Genomic DNA, 21,094 nt, shown 5'->3' on the forward strand with positions numbered 1-21,094 from the left:
CTATTGAGTGCCACAGTAGAATATGCTTCAATTACTAGATTACAGCCAGTACAAGAGTCACAATGGTGCTCCCTGCAACACTGAAATGACCATGTAAGATAAAGAGGGACAAGAGCAAGAACAGCAGAGGAGAAAGGTAGACAGGATTCTTTATTCTCAGCTAAGAAGTCATTAGAGTCAGGCTGAAGGAAGTAGGGAGATAAAGTGTGCGGACAGGGGAAACATTTCTCAGCCGTCGCTAGCAAAACCATTGTTTTCCAATGGTACGGCGCGCCTGGCATGCGCGGCTCTCTTGCGCTGCGCGTCGCGTTTTAAGACGCACATAAGTTAAAATATTCTCAACTTGTCAGCACAAGGCACAGAGTCGCACCACTCGTCAATGTCAAACTTGGCCAAGGCAGCCAATCAAATCAAGCAAGAGGCGGGCTTTACTACTTTACCACTTTCTTCCTTTTGAGCAGCCAAGTGAATCTCTCTCTGAGTATAATGCTGTTTACTATGCCTAGCTATCTAGCTAGTTAGCTGTTGAACTGTGAGAGAGCTGCGGAGCATGCAGCCTCGCTCCTCAGGGCAGCCAGCAGTTTTGGCGTTTTTGAAGCGGCGGCGCCTGTAGTGGTGCGTCTGTGTGATTACCCCTTTACAATATAATGGAATTTAATGAAACTATTTTGCAGCCTTTCATAAACTATGAAACCTTCAAAATTACCACAGAGTTTAATAAACAAGTCTCTAAAAAGAGTTTCAACATTATAAAGTTTTAGAATGGCAAGAAAGTGAAATTAAGCTAAAAATGAAACAATTATTTTGTTCTTAAAATGAAATTATTTGCATGTAATGCTGCGTTTTAGCAGACTCGTGTCTCTTTGAAAAGTGACGACTTTCAGTCTCATATGAAAGGGTCAAAGGAGGGTTGAGGGTCGAATGCATTCAGTAAAGTGCGTCATATTCAGGGAAAGAAAGAGGTATGTTACACACAAATTAGTGCATGCTGTATGAATGTTCTGTGTCACCACACACCTCTTCATCATCCAAAAACTCTTATGACAATACCTCTGGGAACTCACTCTCTGGCAACTTTCATCCCTTTACTCACTTAAGCCCAACTTTACGTTATGTATCTCAACCTAATCTTAAGACAACCCAACCATAACCCATTTTGGCCCTGGGAGTAGTGAAGACCAGCCAAAACTTCAATCACTTTGCAAAAATGTCTTCACTCTGCAGGTTGAAACCCAAATTGATCCTTACAAAAGATAGAAGTACTGGAACACGCAGAAGACAAACCTTTGTGACTCAACACACAACACCAACACTAATGCCTCCTCCCTTCACAAAACCTCTAATGTACATACCAGGGCTTCCCATAAAGAGACCACGCTGTAAAGACGCGGTGCCTCCGGGCACTGTTAAAAACAACATCTCATAGAGCTGAATTAAAACAGCTTGGGAAGGGCAGAATAAAACCAACCCCAACGATGAAGTCTTGTGGTGTAAACGGAGCAGTAAAAGGCGTTAGTTTCACCAAAAACTGGTTTTTAATGTCTTCTCCAGTATTCAGCTTGATGGAAAACAAACTTGAAAAACAATTTTTATTAAATCTGGGTTTGTGGAATCATGAGCGTTTGACATTGGATTGTTTTGAATATACATTGCATATAAAAAGGCATTTTGTCTATGACTGCAAGAAATGTTTATTTTCCTTGTCGATTGTTTTTCAATTAAGAAAGTAGTCTTTAAAATGTCAAGAAATAGTGAGAGATGCCCTTTAAAATTTGCCAGAGCTCAAGGTCACATCAGTAAATTGCTAGTTCTTTCCAACACAGTCCAAAATCCCAGATATTTTGAACTGTTATTATATTGGTTATTATTCAATTTACAGTAATACAAAACTGCGAAAACAGCGAATCCTCACATTTGAGATGAAATCGTTTGACATATTTGCTTGATAAATGACTTAAAACAATGAAGGAATGATCAAAATTGTTTAACTGATCCCCTAAATACATTAACATTAATCATGTCAGTGCATGTTTAATTCCCAGTGATATACAGTATACATATCTTTTCATAAATTGTCTGTATTGCTATTTGATTATTGATTCCAACTGCTCCATTAAAAATGAGGGTTTTCATTCCAGGAGTTATGAAAACACAGTTCATTTTATCCCCAAATACGTAAGCAAAAGTCCTGAGGTGACTTCTGATTCTTAACAGCAACCCATAATGTGCACTTTCTGCGGCTGTTTTTTGCCAACAAGTATTTTAAAGTGTATTTATACATTTTTCTATTAGTGTTTATCTCATTTTGGGATCAAACTGTTAAAATCTTTTCAAAAAATAGTCCTAGAATTACAACCGAGACAATATTGTGTGTTTAATTTTCCAATTTGACCAAAAACCACTTGTTTATGCAGAGAAGTACTCTGTTGGTAATCATGTAGAATCACAGTTTCTGTAGAACGGAGCTCCTCTCACACCACCGCCAGGACCTGAGCATCCAAAAACGACTCTGGCACAGTCCAGTCCTGCCACGTGGCCGGTTGGCGAGGTGAGAACCAGCTCTGGTGTGAAACAGAGGGTCAGTGGCACACCGGCTGGGCCGAAGCAGCAGGTACGCCCTTCTACTTTGTGTCTGTCGTACAGAGAAGAGCTGGCACTTTCTAAAACAGTTATTCTCAGCCCTGTGCCATTAAGGTCCCAGAGTCTGCAGGTTTTTATTCCAACAAACCACCACAGTGGCTGATTCCGCTGATTAGCAAGTCTTCATCCAGGGAGGTGGAACTAATTAGTGAAATGAGCTGAATGGAATAAAAGCCTGCATACAGTCAGGCCTCAGTAGCACCAGGATGAGAACCACTGCCTTAAAGAACTGGAGCACAAAGACTGAACCTAATTGACCTAAAAAAGATAATCCACAGACCTTGTTGTGAGCAGTTTCATGTAGAAACTATCGGTAAAAAGAAAATAGTTCCTACATGAAACTGTTCACAAAAAAATCTGTGGATTATCTTGAGTAATCAAGTCATGATTTCTGGAAAGAGACGTTGCTGTTGAGTTTTTCAAATGTATTTTTTTGGCTCTTTGAGCGCCACAAGCTGTGTGCTAGTCCCATTATATTCAAAAGATACAGGCATCTCTACGGCCGATATCTCCAAAACACCGCAACTCACACTAAAACAATCTAGATGGATAAATAGCACTACAGGTAAGAGGAAAAGTATGTATTTCTGATTTGGGGGTGAACTGTCCCTTTAAGTTACTACTACTGATAAACTACTCTTATTAGCTTATCTCACAAAGCTTGTATTGCACTTTCAGTAACGAGATTTTACTCACCAAAGGGGGGGGGGCTTTTAAATCATGATGTTATGATGGTAGAGGGCTCAGTGGTCGATGGCTGTCAGCCAATAGTCATAGAATCATTGATCAACTTTCCTAACTGATTAATCATTTAAAGTCAAGTATCAAGCACAGTCCAACATTCACTGATTCCAGCTTCTTAAATATGAGGCTTTGCTGCTCTCTGTTTCATATCGTTGTAAACTGATTATCTTTGAGGTTTGTGTTGGTCAGACAAAACCAGCAAGACATTTAAAAAATAAAATATTCATCGAAAAGTAATTGATAATTACTAGTTGCATCCATAGTTAACATTGACAGCGACTGTACTTCTCAGAGCGCGACAGTGGCTCTCACCTCCCACATGCAACCTTTAATTCCATTTGTTTGATGTGGAAATCTGTGATTAACTAGTAAGTTTAAAAAACAGCCCGTGTTCAGAAGCCATATGGGAAAAGCATTACTCTATAAGCCCCACTTGATTTTCCAAACTCATCTTAACACCAAGGTCATCTTTACTTCATTTATTTTTGAAGGAACAAATGCTGCGTTCGTGTATACATGAATGGATAAAGGAATGCATTAAAAAAGTACCAAATGTAAGAGTTTGATTCTCACTTAGGCTGCACAAGCCAACAAGACCTGCACTGCATTTTATTCATTTACAGTTCTATTACATAATTTGTTTTGGATACACTAAACCCTGGTCTGTGTAGTCCAACAGGTTTGACCCTCCATCCCTGGTCTGATAATGTCAAGATACAAAATGCCTCGGGATGAGAAGCAACAGACATGAAAGAGTACCCCCCCCCCCCCACACACACACACACAGAAATCTTGTTTTCTGCTGATTTGTCCAAAAATTGCTGTCAAGGGCAAGAACAGAGCTGCCAGTGTTTCTCTGGAACTCGACGTCTAGACAAAGCAGTTGCTGTGTTGAAGCAGAACTCACAACCCCCTTAACAGCACTTTCTTCACCCACATCAGTCACGACCTCCAGCCCCCTCCCAGAGCACAGCACTCTGGTTCACCCTGAACAGAATAGCAGGAAGAATCACACCATGAAGAAAATAAAAGTAGAGATGGAGAGGAGGGCATGGTGTTTGCTATTGCTGTTGCCTTGGAGAGGAACGGTGAATATGAGAGCAAAAAACGCAGATGGAGAGCTGTAGTAGCTGCTGAATGGTTGTAAATTTAATTGCTTTCACTACAATGCATTACTGTGAAGCCAACAGGGAGAGACTAAGTCATGCTGGAGGGAGGTGTAATCGATTAATGACTGAAATGGAAAACGAGGCCCACACTGACTCAACTAAAACCTCTAGCACTCAGGAACATCAGGATTCGATGATGATTAAAACCACCGTGACTATGCTATAAACTGTACAACATTTATTTATCCGTTTTACTTTGACTGACTGCTGTTTTTAACCACATCACATTTGCACAGATTTACTAATTCACACAATCAGTTTTCAATCAGGTTACATGCTTTGCTCAAGTCATTTGGTATTTGTGGGCGCTATATCAAGTTTGGTGCTATAACAACTTTTGGAGCCCTATGACAAATATTGGAATTATCAGAAATAACCTTTGTTTGCATACAGAAAATGTTGGCACCATAACAAATACATTTTGAATGTGCTATTAAAAATTGTTGAGTATCAAATAACAGATTTTAGGGGAAGTGTACCAATTGTGGGATTTGACCAATAACAAATGTGGGAGGTAATATACCATGTTTGGGGATTTGGTGTTGCTATAACAAATTTTGGAATTGAATGAAATACTATACGATATATAGGATTTAGGGGTGTAACAGTACTTGTATTCATCGCGAACCGTTTGGTACAGGTCGTGCAGATCGGTACACATGCTAGTCGGCTTAGCCTGCTTGGCCAGGTTAGTCAAGCTCATGTAGTGTCGCTTCCTCCGAACGGCAAACACAAATCAGAGACCAGAGCTGGAGGATCCTCCCGTGACATTTCGATCCAATGTATGCGAACATTACAGTTTCCCGGTCAGTTACAGCGAAGATTAGTGTCAAACTGTATGCCGACATTGTTCAACTGAAGTCAGGTATGTCTGTGGAAACACTTCAAACGTGTCATTTACGATGGCATCATCCGATTGTGTCGATTAGCGGAACGAGACAAACAGACTTGAAGGGGAGTCCTTCTCCTCACAGTGTTCAGGCTGCCTCACACTGCAGATTCAGACCATGCCAAAGTAATAACTAATGCTATAGGAGTATTTATCACAGCAGATATGCGACCATACTCAGAATTCTGAATTTAACCATAAGGTCAAAGTGCTTGAGCCGTGCTACAATGTGCCTTCACATGTGCATTTCAGTCAGTCCGTTGTGCCTGCCCTGTATAAACGAGCACAAGCTGCAGTTGTTCAGCAATTATCAACAGGTCAGTCTTACAATGGAGCATTACTGACATTTGTGTTATTTACTTTTGTTATTAATTTTTTCTTATTGACAATATGCCAGTATTTGAGTGCATTAACTGTTACAGTAAGGATTATAGCCAATGAGCCACTGTTGATGTTGATGTTGATGTTTACATTTTTCAAAATAAATGACAAAAATATTATTTTCTACTTTTGTTTTCCTTGCTGTACCAAAAACGTACTGAACTGTGACCCCAAAACCGAGGTACATACCGAACCGTGAATTTTGTGTACCGTTACACCCCTAACAGGATCGTTCAATATCTGCATTTGCCATTAAACAAGCCTTATCGAGTCACTTTCGTGGCTCTGTGAGGCTGTACTTTGAACGGCTCTTTGAGAAAAATGCTAACATCAGCACGCTAACATGCTCAAAATGACAAAGCTAACATGTGGATGTTTGCTGCTATTTCCATGCTGGAAAGGTATGTTTTCCCATTGTCACAATCTTAGCGCAGCATGTTGGCATGCTAACATTTGCTAATTAGCAGTAGACAGCTGAGGCAGATGGGAATGTAAATACTCTTGTGGGTATTTGGTCATAAACCCAAGTATTAATTAATTAATTAATACTTTTGACCTGATGATGGTGCTTCAAGATCACCAAAGTTAGCCTACTACAAATCATCCTGAGAGGGGCATGAATGACTGAAGCAATCCATCCAATAGTTGTCAACACATTTTACTCAAAACCACATATGTCAACCTCATGGTAGCGCTAGAGTGACAGAGTCAGGGGATCACCCGAGTCAGTAAGATTCATCTTCTGGGGAACACAAATGTCTGTAGAAGATTTCATGACAATTTATCTAATAGTTACTGATATATTTAACCAGGACCAAAGTGGCAGACCGACCAAGCAACACTGCCATCCCTACAGCCATGCTGATAGCATGGCTAAAAAACGTCATATCAGTGGTGCTGTCTCTCTAACATCCTGTGTTCACTTGGCATCAGCCCACAATCCCACACCATTGACATCTTGGCCTGAACAGCCATCCATTTTGTAATGACTCAGAGGCGTTCTTTGACATTTAGATTAGAGCGTCTCTTCCACTCACACACCTCCCATCATTTCACACGTTGAGACTCAGTCGCCATCTTTCTGTCACCATCTCGCACACAAGCTTGAGGAATCTGCTTCTTGGCGAACCCCTCAGTGACACACACGCAGTACATTCACCTGAGGTGTTAGACTGCACCGAGAGACGTGGTGGGTGGTTCACTTCATTTTGCTCAAGGGCACTTCAACAGGGATGAGCCTGAAAATTGTAACCTGTCCAATAACAGCTGCAGGCTGAGGGGCCCTGAAGTGTACCTTTCCCAGGACTCCCCCTTCATTTTCCTGTCTATTTTTAAGGCTCTAACCAATAGCCTATTAAAATGACTAAATCATTAAAAGATGAATACTTCTGAGCACATAGGGATTAAACGTAGAGTGAAAATTAAGATACAGACCTTCATTTAGGTTTGCAAAAATGAAAGGCCACTAATGAAATGGCTATGGCATAAAAAGCAGCTTTAATTGTTAGCAAATTGCTTTCCTCATAAGAAAACCATTTTCAAAGTTATTGCGATATCTTGATATAAATGCAAATGACACTGTAGTCAAGGAAATTGGTATCCTCCATGTCACCAGAGTGTAATTGCTGGTGTTGGCGCGTCTAAAAAATTAAAACCACATTTCCCATAAACCATGTGGAGTCCTGTCATGAAAGGGGACGTTGCACCCTCATTTGATTTTACTGAAAAAGATAAGCATGATTACCAGAGACGACTTCAGCTAAACTTTACTTTGGAAGAAAGGCCTCCTTGTCCTGTAAAGTAGAGAGATTCCCTTCAAATCAAAATGATGATTGATGATTTACAACATAAAATGCAGAGTAGAGGCTGAAAAAGTCTTCATTTATGGTAATTACATCCAGAACAATACTGAATTTTTGAGGCCAATACTGATAACATTTGAGAGTTTTAAAAAATCTGATAACCATATATTGGTCAATATTCTTTTACAAGTTTCTCCATAAACGCATATCATTAACAAATATTTTTGGTGCAAATTCCTTAAAATTTGTTTTTTAAAGAATTGTAGACACTGATATATCAGCGATGTGCAAATATCAGCTCTTATGGTAATTATTCCAATTCATAGCATACATGTTCAATATAGTTAGGATTAACCCTTAGAATTCATCTGGGAAAGGTGTTATAAATAAAATATATTTATTTGGAAAATGTGATGTTGAAAAATATCTCAAAAAGATTCAATTAGACACACAGTCATACTCCATTTTAGGTGCATTAAACCTCCTTCAGAGTGTCACTAGTGACACCACTACAAACACTGTATAGTGTCAGAGTGGGTGTTGTTTTGTGATTATGCATTAATTGCATCTTTTCTCATTTCTACCACAGCTAATAGCAGTAAAGTTTTATCTGCTGTGTTCTCTTTGAGCTTCTCGTCCTCCTCCTGCAGCTGGAAAACTCCCACGCTCCTCTCTGCTGCCTCTGGCTGCATCAGCAGGAGAGAAGCAGGTTAACAGGCCGAACAGATAACGCAAAATACTATTTCATGTAGAGAAATAAAGAAGAAGAAAAGAGAACAGCGCTGAAAAGATGAACAAACTGAAAACAACAGGGTCTCTCATATTTTTAGTGTTCCACTCTGTTGGTCTGTCTCGCTCTATGGTAACCTGAAGTCGGCCACTCACAGCTGCTGCTCTCATTCTGCTCCAGCTGAACACCCACACTCTATTAAATGGTGTGTGTTAGAGACACACACACACACACACCTACCTAAAGGCACTGTGCGTGAGTGTGTTTGAGTGAAAGTGTAAGGATGGATGTGAGAGAGTGAGAATGTGTGTGTTTGTATGTGTATTTACAGTATGTGTGTGACGGTTACCATCATGTCCAACAATTTTATTCCTATATACCAAATAATATGCGTCCTGTTGCTCGTCGGTCACAGCACAGGCTGTCGCTGGTGTGAAGTCGACAGCAGCGACATGTATAGTAGCTAAACAAAATGGCAGTTAACTGAAATAGCAACTGCTGGGGTTGAGCAATGCGAAGATGTACAGTGACCACTTTATTATTAGGTATTCTACCTTTACAAAAGAAAATGTTCAGTTTTAATTCACAATGTCAGAGAGGTGTTAATTTAACATCATATTTATTATTGAGGTTGTAGTTTGCAGTGGTGTTGAACTGGACTGAATATACTGTAGTCCAGTACAACACTACCACTACAACCTCAGTAATAACATCTGGTTTAATTCATTCCTCGCTGAAAGGTTTAAGGAAAACTGAACATTATGAGCTTCATAAAAGGAAGAATTTGGGGTAGAGTTGTTGTGTTGGATTGTATTAGATTGTATAGGTACCTAATAGTAGTACCTAATAAAGTGTCCAGTGAGTGTTAATCGTGAGACGACAGATTTGTCTGTCTACAAGTAGAGGGTTTTCTATTTTGCTGCAACTAAAGGATTATTTTCATTATTACTTTTTGGATTAATCAATGTCATTTATAGAATAAGTATAAAAAGAGTGAAAAATGCCCAGCACAATTTCCCAGAGCCCATAGCAATGTCTTCAGATGTATTGTTTTGTCTGACCAACAGTCAGAAACCAAAATATATTCACTTTACAAAACATAAAAAAAGAGAAAAACAGCAAATTCTCACATTTGTGAAGCTGGAGCAAGTACATTTTTTGGCATTTATGTTTGATAAATGACTTAAACCATTAATCGGGAACCAAAATTGTCAATTTATTTTCTCTTAGACTCATCGATTAAATCACTTCAGCACAAATCCCTTAAATATGTCTTTTGTTCCTCTGTTGCAATCAATGAGGGAGTGCATGATGGCAATATTGGACATACAGGAGTTTTGTACCTTGACTGGTCAGATATTAAGTTCACTGGATTAACCAAAATCAGACATTCCTGTCTGGTAATTTACTTTTTGTATGTATGTTACAATTACCACCTATGCTTCCTCTGTTCTGCTTCAACTTTAGACCAACCAACCGACGGACCAACAGTCTTGACAGAAAAGCGACAAATCTAGTCATCCATCCATTTTCTACCCGTGGTCCCGTTAGGGGTCGCGGGTGACTGGAGCCTATCCCAGTGACTTTGGGCCTTAGGCAGGGTACACCCTGCACAGTGGCCAACTCGTCGCAGGGCTAACACAGACACAGACAAGGACAGACAACCATTCACTCTCACATTCATTCAATACGGGCAATTTAGAGTTATCAATTAACCTACACATGCATGTGTAGGTTAGGACGGTGGGAGGAAGCCGGAGAACCCGGAGAGAGCCCACGGTAACACGGGGAGGACATGCAGAGAGACCCACCCAGAGAGATTGCGTGATGTTGGCCTGGTCCGGGAATCGATCCCACGAACCCACGATCTCCTTATTGGGAGGCAGGAGCTTTAACCGCTCTGCCACCGTGCACCCCCAAATCTAGTCAGATCTTCCAAATTCAGTTTGACACCTCTCACAAGAGTGTGAGTACTTTCTAGAAACAAAGACCTTGATACACACACACACACACACATTTTGTTCTACATCCAAACTATTATGCAAGTGCTCAGATGTTTTGCTCCAATAATTTCTTCATACAAGATCAGGTAAGGCAAGCAGAGTTGACTATTTCTATGTTTATATCACCATCTCTCATTTGATTGCAGTGTGTGCGTGTGTGCGCGCATTGGTGAGCTAGAGTGTTCACGACGCTCTCAGCCCACATCAAACAGCAGCGATGTCGTCGAATCAACTGACCGAGAGACCCGAGAGAGAAAGGGAGTTACGGAGAGAGGTACAGGGTGAAAGAAAGAGAGGGAGGCGAGGAGGAAAAGTGGAACGGGGAGATTTTTGGACTGAACTGCTTCATGAAATATTTGCATATAAAAGAAAAATATACTGTATATCTATGTTTAAAAAAAAAAAGGAACAAACTTGAGGAGGAAGAGCTGAGCAGAATGACAAATGAAAACACAATATTTAATATATATAATAATACAAACATTCTGAAATTAATGGGGATGTCTCTCCAACAAGAATATCTCAGTACAGAGTGACAGAAGAAAAAAGAACCGACAGCAAACAGAGGAAGAGGAAAGAAAGAAGTAAGTCATGGCCTTTGGCAAGGCATTTACACAGCCAGTGTTGTGGGTTAATTCCCTGTGTAAGTCAATGGTCAAAGCAACTGAGCATGCACGTTCTTGAAGGATTTCTGGATGTGCAGCTTTTGATTAAACCCTGTTACTTCCAAGTTATCAATCATGTACTGGATCTGAATTTGGAGTGCGTTCATGGTGTGAACAAAACAACAAGACCACATGTACAATACAATAACTCTGCAATCATTACTACCTTCAGGAAATCTTGTGATGTTTCATTTTTGTTTGTCAAAACGGCGGTTTCAACTATATTGTTATTTTTGAGGCATTTGTTTGTGGTGCAGTTGTACTGTCCTGTGGTAATGTTATTTTATCAACACCTCTAAGTACAGGGAGACAAACACATGGCATATGGTACATGAGCTGTGAAATACAGCAATGACAACTATCAACTAAATACAACCCTAACAAACTGCTCATGTCCAGCTGTTCGTCAAAATATTAAAGAAACAATGCATCCTGTCTAATCAGCCTGACTGACAAATTGGGGCTAAAATAGAGACAAGCATCTGTCTGTACCCTTAAAAGCACCACAATTAAGAAGCCACAGGATCTGAATACAAAAAAGGGAAGCAGTTGAGATCCAAACAGAAAAAGCTATTTAAAATTTGCTGCTTTTCTCTGATGTCAACTATTTAAAAAGATGTCAACTTGGGTTGGGCATTTCACTATTTTCTGATGTTTTGTAGACTTCAGCCCTAAACTTGATAAATCATATTATTGCTTCCTTCCCTCTGCACACCCACATACAGTAAATAAACAGCACTGTGGATGGTTTTTTTTTTTTTTTTCAAAGAACTACGCAGCCAGAAAAACCTGACCCTTCATTCCTCCCATGATGCTTGATTTTATTGTTGACCCAGAAACACAAAAGCGTACAGTCAGGTGCCCGACTTCACAAGAACATCCCACATTTCCTGTGTAGGGAAACGTTGATCACTGCCAGGGTTGGTGGTTCGATTCCCACTGGGGCCACCCATGTAATGTACTCGCAGCACTGTGAGGCACTTAAAATAAAAGCCTCCACCAAACGACATATGTTATATAATTATGTAAAGAATGAAGAGAGAGAAGGGAGGCTGAAGAGTGAAATGTAGGCCTGTATGGGATGGGCGGGGGGTTACAGTCAGAGAGAGAAGATTAAGAGAGAAACAGAGTGAGCGGGATGGTTGCTGACCTACTTCCTAAGCACCAGTCGCTTTGTTTCACAGTGAAGACTTCTGCTCGCACAGGAGACATAGTGAACACACACGGACAAATACACAAAAATAGAACATATACTGTACAGAAAAATGCTTAAATACATTTAGTGGTCCGCCAAACAAAGTAAAGACCAGTTTCACATGAAGTACGTCTACAAGAACCTTAAGGTGCTCCTAAAGATGAAAAAATTAATTAGAGAAAATAAATGTTCTTCAGGCACTGTTACGCAGAGCGAGAAGAAATTATGTAAAAGCCTTTATTCAGTCAGGCATATTAATGGTTTGCAATGCTGGCCAGTTTTGACCACACAGGGCCTTCACCAAGGTGCGGATAATAAAAACTGATGGATTACACCTGATACACAGTGATATCAAAATATTAATACAATGAGCATAACAAAATAATAGCCATATCCAAATCATATCCTGCAGTATGATGCAGTCCCATAAACAGGTGCAATTATGAATGTTGGTTATAATTATAGATAATCTATTTCTTCATTCAAACCCGGATATACTGAGGCATCATATTTGAAAATCCAATAAGTCTGCCTACGAGTGCCTCAAGAATGACTGTTTTCTATAACCACATACGCTTACTGGGCAATCAGACGAAAACAAAATGAAATACGATCAAGGAAGTCCAGTTTGAGTAACAGATCCAAGAGTCTATAGGCTTATAAAGACACCAGAATACTATTAAGTTATCGCGATGACAATCATTTTCGTATCTCTCGTTGCGATGATTAGAAGGTAAAAAGCAAAAATACAGTGTTCACGTTAAAAAGTAATCTGACAGCAGTGCGAGCTTGCACATATTTTTCTGGCAGTTGCAGTGCCTGGCGGGATGACATTGAATTGCTTTGCAGAAAAAGTTGAGCCAGGTTTAATTTTTTTGTCAGGCAAATCTTTTTGCTGGAACCCTCTGCATCAACGCACACACACTGCATGAAAGGCTGCATTTTTTCCCCCACGCAGTGCTGTTGTCTCTCAGAACACAAATTTTGTGCAGAAAAATGAAAATCAACAACTATTCTGATAATGATTCTGATCATTTAAACCCTTACTCAAGCAAAAATGCCAAAATTCAATACGTATGGACATTGCAATTTGATCAGGTAATCTGAAGAAGCCACCTTGTGACATTTTATAAACTAAATGCTCAAAAAAATTCATCAAAAAAATAATGATAGATATGAAAATAATCCTTCGTTGCAGCCCTACATACATTATACATGCATACAAACACACACAAACACACACTCAGACATGCTCTTTCAACTCTGAGACAGTCCAACCCCCTGGGAGTGGACCTGTCTTCTGCACTGACTGACAGCACATCAAAAACCACCCCACCAAAAAAGACTGTCATAAGAAACGGGCTCTCCAGAGACGTCCACTAACAGGTCGTACCACCTCCCCTGAAATGGAGGGGGTGGTGGGGGTTGAGGGGGTGGAGGGGTGGTGGTGGCAGCGGCTTGAGAGTAAGCTTGACTCTCTTGAGTCTCTGTAGCCTCATTCCTAAGTGTCATGTCAGTGAGCGGCAGTGAAACACGAGCCTGGGAGCTTGTGAAGAAGGGTCCGGGTTGGGGGTCTGGTTGCTAGGCAGCTGACCAATCAGAGCAGGATGCTGATTGGCTTTTGTGTGTGTGTGTGTGTGTGTGTGTGTGTGTGTGTGTGTGTGTGTGTGTGTGTGTGTGTGTGTGTGTGTGTGTTAACCCAAGAAGTGTAAACCTGATTTTGGACCATGGCGAAGAGAGGAAAGAGAAGGAAGACAGACAAAGACGCATACAAACATGTGCAAAAGGTTGTCTTTTATGCCCTAACTGAAGTTGAATATTTTGCATTACATTTGCATATTCAGACATTACAGATATTGAAAATGATGTGTTCTTTGTGTAGAGTTTTCAAACCAAACTGTTTTCCAAATTGTCTAAAAGTAAAGAGTTACTTGGCAAACTGCCTTAGCAATAGCGGCTTTGACTGAATCATACCAACACACATCCTGCCAGGCAACTGACAGAAAAAAAAAGAAAAAAAAATGTTTTCTTGGTTGAAGGGCTTTCTTATCCCAATTTCATTTCCAATATCTACAAAACCTCCCAAAAAAAGATGGGTCAGGAGGGAATGATGATAATATTACTGAGTATTTTGTTCGGTTTGAATAAAATGAAAAGATTATTTCTCTTGATCTGCAGGGTCACACATTTTGCACAGCATGATTGAACTCGTTTGAGAAGCTTTCTAAAATCATCCCTCTGTATCAGGGAGACAAAAAAAAAAAATGCAGCTTCTTGTGGTTCAGGGAGTGCACTGTGATTTTTAATATATTTTGGATTAGCTGTGCAGCCCAGAGAGAGGGAGAGATACACCAAGAGAAGTACAGAAATTCAAAGATTTATATGGCTGCAAGAAAGACAGTAATGATGAGCAATGAGCTGCCACACTGTCTGTCCAAAATGATAAGAAGACAGCTAGAAACAAAGAAGCAGTAAGCGACAGGCAGCAACACTGAGACAGGAGGATGTCCAAAGACTTACGGGAACAAAAAGAGATGAACAGAGATATAGAAGAAGACAAACACTGCCGGGGGGGGGGGAAGCCCAGCAACAGGGCATGCCTTAAATAGCTAGATGGTCGGAGATAACATGACGCTGGAGAAAGCCTGATGGCTCGGGGCATGTGCTATGTTGTGCTAAGCATGTATGAGCCAGTGCTGACAGCAGCTCCATGGGCTCTCTTAGTCATATGGCAGATCACATGACCTCCCGAGGAAGCCTGTCCACATGAGGCAGGACGCTGGTGGGCAGAAACGCCGACCACCCATCTGGATTCCCAAACACCGCCGTCTGTGAGGATGTTACCCAAATCCACCTCAAGAACAGCACTCCGTCATTGTAACAGAGAAAACCCATTTGTGTATGGTTTATTCACTGAATGTTTAGGACATTTTAAGCATGCAGCTGCCACAGGAATGGTACCACCAACCCTGGCAGTGATACCATTCCTTTATTTCACTGGGATAATAATACCGTGTTGCTTAAATTGCTTATTGCTGCTTATCAAACTGAATACTGTAGGACCACTAATGTACTGGAGACGCAACAGGATCCCATTCATTGTGAATCAAACCTCCAAAAACATGGTGGCACCGCACATCATTACTCAAAGTCATGGGGAAATCAGATCTACAGTGTGGCCACAACCAGTTGAGTTCATTTTTAATACATTGTGAAATAGAAACATGTTTGTTTTCTACTCCACTCAAATACATAAAAGTAATTGAAATTGAAATTAAATGGTGAAAAAGACAAGACAAGAGGCGGCCTCTGTATGTGAACGCACTGTACCACTCTAGTGCTCGTCTACAGCTAGTTTTAACGGCTGGTCACTAAGATGCTTTTCATTGGCCTTCCACTGGTCACTCCTCGTCAGTGAAATCATCCCGTCAAGTCATTTTCACAAAAGCACAGACGTCCAATCTGGACACCTCCGTCTGTACAATCTTTCTCTTCCACTGAGACCAAGACTCACAGGACATAACTGCCCAACAGTTAGAAACTGACAAACTGCCCAGGATGTCTTAGAGTCGAGTGTGTGTTTGAGTTTCAGTATGCTTAGATTATTAAAAATTTTTAAAAAAAGAGGAATTACTGATCTGGTGATGTTAGTGCCTTGTTCTGCCCACATCACTGATTCATAATTCAACTACTTGCAATGTTATAAATGCATTAAGTGGTATCTTTTTACATTACCATTGAATCACATAACCCAATGGGAATTAACACCAAACTCTGCAGCTCATTGTTTTGGTTCTCCAGCTGCACACAGGCTATATGATTGAATCTCAAAGCTTTCAACTATCCCCTATAGAAATACCGAGAGCCATTTCCAGGTCAGTCAACATAACTAACCTACCTGTACAGCAAGAACAAAGCAGAGAGTGGAAGTAAAATACTAACTGATGAAGAAATTTAAACATTTAGCAGCTAAAGAGCCAAATGTTTTTCTCAGGAGTTGGCGGAGAGCAAATAAGACCTAAAAGGAGAGGACTTAGCCTACATCATCTACTGTTCATATGAAACTACTTTGCTAACCAGTAGCTGGTGGCCATTTTTTCCCAGTGGCTTGCAAACATTTACTTCTTGCTGGTGTGGGAATGGCAGAGGGTCTTTGAAATGTCAAGGACATAAAAAAAAAAAAAGCTTTAATGACCTTGAGATTTTCTACTTTCATTCTCTGTACAACATCAACACTGAAGAGGCTTTACACAGTGTCTTTGTGTAAGTGGGAAATTGCCACTGGCCATCGGCCAAACGCTTAATCTTGGTTCTGGCTGGCAAGTTTATCCACTTTGACTCAGGCAACTGCTCAGCCGTCACTCAACCAAAATCCACCGTTTGTAAAACAATGAAAGCAGCAACATCATTTTGGAAATACACCTGTGACTTAAAATAAAACAGTTTGTTTCCTGCTCTGAGAATTGGGTAAAGATGCAGTCTCCAAATGCCCTCTGAAGAGTTCTTGGCGCAGAAGAATGGGTGACTTCATTGCCGTCGGCCATAGTAATCATGTGATATCGCTGTCATTTGGCTAATCTGCTTACAGCCTCCTTTCTTGTTCTCCAGGATGAAACCTGATACGGCAGCTCAGCCAGCTTTAGCCACACACTAATTAATCTGCGGCACCAAAGCTTCCTAACAATACCCAAACGCCACCAACAATTGTTGTAGTTGTGCCAAGCAGTGGAAGTTTGGTCCAAGCTTTTGCTGTAGGAGCAGTAAAGTGGTACGGTGGGGGAATTGGTAGTATGTAGATAGAGGGCCTGTACTAAAACTGCCAGGGCTGAGGGTTCAGTTCCCTGTGTAGCTCTGTGTAACTGTGCCATTGCAAGGTGCTTTGGAAATGCTGATTAATAAGGCTGGTTAGCTTGATTTGGGGTTTTATATTTAAAAAAGTAACAGCGTTGTGCAGTGACATTCATAGCCCTGCAGCTGGTGGCCAGATGATGCTTTTCTCTTCTGGCTATTTGGGGACTGGAAAGCGAGTGGATGGGGAGTCGGCTTAATCCTCTCTGTCACACTGTCCCGCTTTGTCAGAGACGATATCAGGCCTCCATTTTTCACTCTCTTTCTGCATCTCACCCACCCTCCATCGTCTTTCGCTCTGATTCGAACCGACGATCTGGGCTTCTCACTCTAGACATATCTTTATTTCTCTCCCCCTTCTTCAATCCCTGATCCTCCCCCTGCCTGCCTCTGTCTCTCTCGGATGGGGCTTATCAGCGACAAAACAAACAGGCTCATTGTGTTTTGCGAGAGCTGTCAGGGAAGCAGAGAGGAGGCTTATTTTATTGAAACCTGGATAGGATATCCATTCACAGGGGAGATGGGGCCTGCAGAGATTCTTAATGCCAGCAGAAAACATGGAGTGGCGGTAAGGGCGGAAGAGAAAAATAACCAATACCAGAGACACAAAGAGACAGAAGAGGTGACATTGGGGCACAGACTGTCCTAAAGTTAAAGAAACGGAGACAACAAAAATGCCAGACAAAGCCTGCAAACAAGTGAGAGGGAAAAGTATAAAGATTCACATTACTGTCTGAAGCCGATGCTGCGATGTCGAGCGAGGCAGAGTGTCACTAAGTGTTCACTATCAATCAGTAAAGTTGATAACTGTAAAGCCACACAATAGGCTCAATATCAAGCCTCAGAGGACAGCCTTAAAGTAGAGCGTGGACAAACTGAGGCGCCGATCCTGACCTAAATACAGAACTGCAGAGAGAGAGAGGGACATGCAAGGGTTTGTTCGGAAATAACTCAGCATTCCTGCCCCTCGGAGAACGTAACATGTAACACGTTCTCCAGGATGCCACAGAGTTGTCATCTGTGCAACATCAGTATTCAGTAACCACAGATCAATACATCATCCATTTAAACTCATCCCAACCTTCATCGCTATGCAATTACGTGGGTCATTTTTTATATATTAAAAGAATCAAATAAAAAAAATTGTGTCATCACAGTTTAACTGTACTAACAGCAGGTTATGTCTTGTTTCATACTGTTTAAAATGAAGTACAGAACACACCACACAGAGCAGACTATAGTATATTAGCAGGTAGTCCACCTGTAGACTGTAAGCTGCTTAGTTCAACACTCATTACAGCTTTTATAGTTTGGTTCAAACACCACATACACTGGTCTGCCATTTGTGACCACTGGAAGCCCTTATGACACTACTTGCTTCAATTACATATTTGTCTTACAGGTTTGCTGTAAGATTTCTGATTGGTGTCCCTACGAAAGAAGTTTATATGGTTTGGAGATCGGCTTTGCACCAAGAAATGCATGATATAATTTAGATAATGATTTGGGATTTCTGCATTAAAACCACAATTGTAACTTTTCTCAACAACGGCTAAAAATCTGTCATATCAGCACGAGTCCAGTGGGCATTTCTGCAACCTAAACTAATCAAAAAGTAGGATTGTTGTCTTTGGTTGTAAGAACAAGTTGGAGTACCAATGTCTTTACTTTCCAAGCTGCCTCTAATTTAGTTTCTGTATATATCAATCCATTTTACTTTGCAAGATTCTGTGATTGTGCAGAATATTGCCAAATGTGAAGACGAAACATTTAGAAACAAAAACCAGGATTGTGAAAAAATAAAATAAAATTTTAATAAGTAAATCTTATGCATCTCTCTCTTGTTTGTGGACCTGCTGCTGGGGCTGGTAATTCTCCAAATCCACTGTTTTACCAGCCAATTATATTTTAGAACAGCGCAGACTTCTGCAGGATACAGCCGTCCAGTAACAATTATACTGCAACCTGAGCTCAGCTACACACTTTATGGCTGACTAAAGTAAGTAAGTAAGGGAAAGGCTCCGCTGGTTACCCACAAGGTTAGGCTCAGACGGTAACACAGGTGCAGTTAGGCTGTGGGTGTGCTAACCAGAGGTGGAAAAGTATTCAGTTCCATTACTTACCAAGTACTTACCAAGCCCACTGTGAAAATACTACACTACAAGTAAAAGTTCTGCAAGTACGTAAGTATTGTGCAGTAAAATGGTCCCTGTCAGTGTTTTACTATTATATATGATGTTTTTGGATTAATATTACTGCTGCATTCATGTGTATGTTGCATTTTACTGCTGTAGATGTTTAAGGTTGAGTTAATTTTAACTACTTTTTATACTGTTGGGTAGTTTAATCTACAGTAATGCATCATATTCTACAAGATCATCATATGTTTGCACTATCTGAGAATTTACAGTATGTTATTTAAAAAAAAAAGTGTATATGGATCAGATATCGCGGCATAGCCTAAAAATATCAAGATATTATTTATAAGCCATGTTGCCCAGCCCTGGCTGGTTGAATAAGACAAACTTACCATCCTCAAAATTCACTAAATACATGTTTAGCAGTGTTCTGCTAGATGTTTTTTAGACTGAAATTTCCACTAGCAATAAATGATTTCACCTTTTACTCAAGCAGCACCTTCCTACTTGGTTTTCAGTAGTCACTTCAATCATCTGTTTATTACTGCTAGCTAAGCATGTGGTGCTGGGTGGACACAAGGATTTGATCACACTGGCCTTTCTGGCAAGAAACTAAATGCTAACCAGTCGCTCAGCCAGCTCCCATTCTACAAAGGCAATTAGGGAGACGGCTTATCAGTGGGTAATTACAAAGGAAAGAAAGAAACAGCGGGGCAGAGTCTTTCATTGTGATCACACAAGTGTTCTGCACATTTCTGGGAAAAAGCCACCGACTCAGATTTTGTGATATCGCATTCATTTAGCAGCATTCGTGACCATTCATCATTCATTAAAGCAAGTGATACCAACTCAATTCTGGGTCACAATTGCAGCAAATCATCTCATCTCAAGCCTTTCACAAAGGCAATCTGCTACGAATAGGTTGTGTTCGATTTAACCCTACAATGGCTAAAATGGCAGAGGCTTAGCTAATGAGTACAGGAGTGTGTTAGGGCATTGTCTGGACTCACCCTCAGGGCCTCTATGACCAGGTCGCGGGCCTCCAGCTCTCCCTCCATGATACTCAGCAGGGTGAGCAGCTCTGGCTTGCTCAGGTTATCCATGTTGAACTCACATTTCTGCAACACAGGACAGAAACAACATGTCAGAATCATACTATACAATCAACAATTCATTTTCGAATTAGGGCCGGGCACCCACTTATCTGAAATCCCTCATTCAGGTTTATGAGCCTTCTCGTTCACTACGATCTGAAAATGAACAAAGACTAGCCCTACTGTCACTGCGAGGCAGGAAATCTCTTTCCCCTGTATAGTCCCTCGGTCTGTTTTCATGCCAATGAGTATCCAAAACAGCTTTTTAAATTATTCTTTGACCAGATGTTGCTGGAGTTTAATCATAATGTTATGTTAGTGTAATGTTATACTGCTAACAACCTGCTTTAACGTGTTCACATTTAGCTTGTTGGCATGCTAATGTTAGCAGTTGCTTGAATTATACTTTCCATGTTCGAGTAGCTGCAAATGGGTCTGCAAGCTCAGAATTTATGAACACGCTGACTGTACATTCAGTCAAATGTCCGCCTGCATATAAACCCGATGTAGAACAAACAGAACTGTGTGTGGGTCTGATGTCCGCCCTGCTTTCCACGTCCATGTCTGTTCTGGAGTATATCCAGGCCTTTAGGATTAGAAAATGCTAAGGTTAGCTTGTTAGTGCAACATTAAATATGTACGTTTACTCACGTTTTTGAATAAATTGCTATTTTTTACTAGTAATGGAGTATTTTTACACAGTTGTATTGCTACATTTACTTAAGTAGCAAATCTAAATACTTCTTCCAACCCTGATGGTTGGCATGTTAACATTTAGCATATCAGCTAACCATTC

General features: G+C 40.6%; 1 protein-coding gene across 1 annotated transcript in view; it reads right to left on the reverse strand.

Annotated features, from left to right (window-relative positions):
- Positions 1–21,094, reverse strand: part of cttnbp2 (cortactin binding protein 2) — a 96,937-nt gene that overhangs the window by 68,441 nt on the left and 7,402 nt on the right. Inside the window, exon 2 of the mRNA XM_044192820.1 lies at positions 20,215–20,322. Within this exon, the coding sequence (XP_044048755.1) occupies positions 20,215–20,322 (108 nt within the window). The remainder of the gene's footprint in view (positions 1–20,214; positions 20,323–21,094) is intronic.

The sequence above is a fragment of the Siniperca chuatsi genome, linkage group LG4, assembly GCF_020085105.1.
Source record: "Siniperca chuatsi isolate FFG_IHB_CAS linkage group LG4, ASM2008510v1, whole genome shotgun sequence".
NCBI classification, from domain to species: domain Eukaryota; kingdom Metazoa; phylum Chordata; class Actinopteri; order Centrarchiformes; family Sinipercidae; genus Siniperca; species Siniperca chuatsi.